The 3,390-nt window shown below is 35.7% G+C and overlaps 1 protein-coding gene across 1 annotated transcript; it reads left to right on the forward strand.

Annotated features, from left to right (window-relative positions):
• Positions 1 to 292: 292 nt before the first annotated feature.
• T551_03742 (uncharacterized protein) lies at positions 293 to 3,390 on the forward strand (the record flags this gene model as incomplete). Its single annotated transcript, XM_018376005.1, has 1 exon — positions 293 to 3,390. A coding segment is annotated over one exon (3,098 nt), but the record flags the coding sequence as incomplete, so codon positions are not given.

Below are 3,390 nucleotides of genomic sequence, written 5' to 3' on the forward strand. Positions count from 1 at the left end.
TTAGTGCAACAACATGAAGATTAATCAGACCTAAAGATTCCAGTATCGAATTCAAATGCAAACCTCAATTTTTAAGTATTTCCAAATTATACTCATATTATTAATTGAAAAGACACTTTAAACATCGTCATTAATACAGAAATGACATAGGATTACTCTTTTTTCTCAAAAAACTACCTTTAAAACTTTCAATATTCAACATCTTAATGAAGGCAATATAAAATAGAAACAGCTTTAAAAGTCTGCCCACACAGCCAACAAGCACGCTTTCTCTCACATTAATGTCCTCTAGATTTTGGCGCGGGCGGTGGCGCGGGCGGTCAAGCGGAGGGCTGCAGCACAGAATAGCATTGATGAGGAGCATGTTTTAGCTTTGATTCTAAAAAAAGATGGACTAGAGGAACAGAAGTGCAAAGAAAAACTGAAAGAATATTGTAAAGAATTAACTGAAGCAAAACTAAATATAAAACAAGTACATGAAAAACTTGAAGGTTTTTGCAAAGGTGGAAAAGCAGATGCAAAATGCAAAGAACTGAAAGACAAAGTCACTCAAAAATGCACTACATTTAAAAAAAAACTTCAAACAGCAGCTGGAAAAAGTATTTTAGAACTGACAGATGACGATTGTAAACAAAATGAACGACAATGCCTATTTTTGGAGGGAGCATGTCCTGATGTTCTTAAAGATGATTGTAATACTTTGAGAAACAAGTGCTATCAAAAGAAGCGTGATAAAGTGGCGGAAGATGCTCTTTTAAGAGTAGTTCGCGGAAATTTAACCAACACAACTACATGTCAAACAAAACTCAAAGAGGTTTGCGTAGAATTAAGTCAAGAAAGCGATGAGTTAACGAAGCTCTGTCTTTACCAAGAAATGACGTGTAAAACATTTGTATCAAAAAAACAAGAAAAATGTACTGCTCTTGAACAGGATGTTAACGCAGCACTTAAAAAGGAAGATGAATTACGAGGAAAATGTTTACTACTACTTGAACGATGTTACTTTCACAGAGGGAACTGTGAAGGAGACAAATTAAAGTGCAGTAAACCTACTAATCAAGATTGCAAAGAATATGTACCAGAGTGTGATACATTGGCAGAGAAGTGTGGAAAAGAAAATATTGTTTATATGCATCCGGGACCCGATTTTGATCCAACTAAGCCAGAGCCTACAGTAGCAGAGGACATAGGACTGGAAGAGCTTTATAAAGAGGTTGAGAAGGATGGAATTTTTATTGGAAAGAATCATCTAAGAGATGCAACGGCTTTGTTGGCGTTGTTGATTCAAGATTCTAGTCTTAAGAAAAATGGTAAGGAAGAGAAATGCAAAGAAGTCCTTGAAAATAGATGTAAAAATCCTCAAGATCATGAAGCTTTAGAAAATTTATGCAAAGAAGAAAAAATAACTGACTATGGAACAAAAAAGTGTTCTGAATTGGAAATAGATATTAATAAAACATGTACCAATCTTGAACCAACAGTTCTTAAAAACCGTCTTTATGATCCACTTGATAGAGTTGTGGAATGGGGAAAATTACCAACATTTCTTAGCAATGAAGACTGTGCAAGATTAGAGTCCTATTGTTTCTATTTTGAAAAAAGTTGTCCAAGTGGTGAAAATGCATGTAAAAATATAAGAGCAACATGTTACAAAAGAGGGCTTGATGCACGGGCAAATAAAGTGCTTCAAGAAAATATGCGAGGAATGTTACATGGTTCAAACAAAAGCTGGCTTAAGGAATTTCAACAGAAGCTTGTGGGATTGTGTGAAGAAATAAGAAAGAAAAACAAAGCTTTTCCAAATGATGAACTATTTATTCTGTGTGTACAGCCAGCAAAAGCAGCTCTGTTGCTTACACATGATCTTCGAATGAAAACTATCTTTTTACGACAACAACTGGATCAAAAGCGAGATTTTCCGACAGATAAAGACTGCAAAGAATTAGGGAGAAAATGCCAAGATTTAGGAAAGGATTCGAAAGAAATTACATGGCCATGTCATACACTAGAACAGCAATGCAATCGCTTAGGGATTACAGAGATTTTAAAACAGATTTTATTGGATGAACACAAAGATACTTTGAAAACTCATGAAAACTGTACAAAATATTTAAAAAGAAAATGCCATAAATGGTCTAGAAGGGGTGATGATCGTTTCTCTTTTGTATGTGTCTTCCAAAACGCTACATGTGAGCTGATGGTAAAAGACGTGCAAGATAGGTGCAAAATATTCGAAGAAAATATGCAAGCATCAGATATTAATGATTCCCTTAAAAAAAATCAAATAAAAGCAGAATCAGCAGCAAATATTTGTCCCTCATGGCATCCATACTGCGATAGATTTTTACCCAATTGTCCTGATCTTAAGAAAGGAAAAACTTTCTGTCAAAATCTTAAAAAATATTGCGAACCATTCTACAAAAGAAAGGTTTTAGAAGATGCTCTTAAAGTAGAGCTTCGAGGAAATTTAAGTAATATAACTAAATGTGAACCTGCATTAGAAAGATATTGTACAGTATTGAAAGACGTAAATAATGCGTCAATCAGCAGTTTATGTAAAGATAATACCGAAAGTAAAACTAAAAAGGCCGATAATAAAAATGTTAGAAAGAAGCTTTGTCTAAAATTAGTGGAAGAGGTGGAACAGCAATGCAAAGTATTACCAACAGAATTAACGGAGCTGGAAAAAAGTCTAAAAAAAGATGTTAAGACATATGAGGAACTTAAGGAAAGGGCAAAAAAAGCAATGAACAAGTCCAGCCTTGTTTTATCACTTGTTAAGAAAAACGAAAGTAATACATCGAAAAATAATAGCAAAAACAAGGATAAGAATGTCGTTTCAAACGGACTTCAAGATACCACAAAATATGTGAAAATACTACGAAGAGGAGTTAAGGATGTACTTGTGACAGAATTGGAAGCCAAAGCATTTGATTTGGCAGCAGAAGTATTTGGAAGATATGTAGATTTGAAGGAAAGATGTGAGAAATTGGAATCGGATTGCGGGATTAAAGACGATTGCGATGGTTTAAAAGAAGTGTGTGGAAAGATTGAGAAGACATGTCGCGATCTGAAGCCTCTGGAGGTGAAGTCGCACGAAATAGTCACAGAAAGCACAACGACGACCACGACGACAACAACAACCGTTGCCGATCCGAAGGCAACAGAATGCAAATCCTTACAGACAACAGACACATGGGTTACACAGACATCGACACACACAAGCACGTCTACCATCACATCTACGATTACATCAAAAATAACATTGACATCAACAAGGCGGTGTAAGCCTACAAAGTGTACGACAGGGGATGATGCAGAGGACGTGAAACCGAATGAGGGATTGAAGATGAGTGGGTGGAATGTGATGAGGGGGGTGATAGTAGCAAT

Source organism: Pneumocystis jirovecii (assembly GCF_001477535.1).
Source record: "Pneumocystis jirovecii RU7 chromosome Unknown supercont1.57, whole genome shotgun sequence".
Taxonomy (NCBI): Eukaryota; Fungi; Ascomycota; class Pneumocystomycetes; order Pneumocystales; family Pneumocystaceae; genus Pneumocystis; species Pneumocystis jirovecii.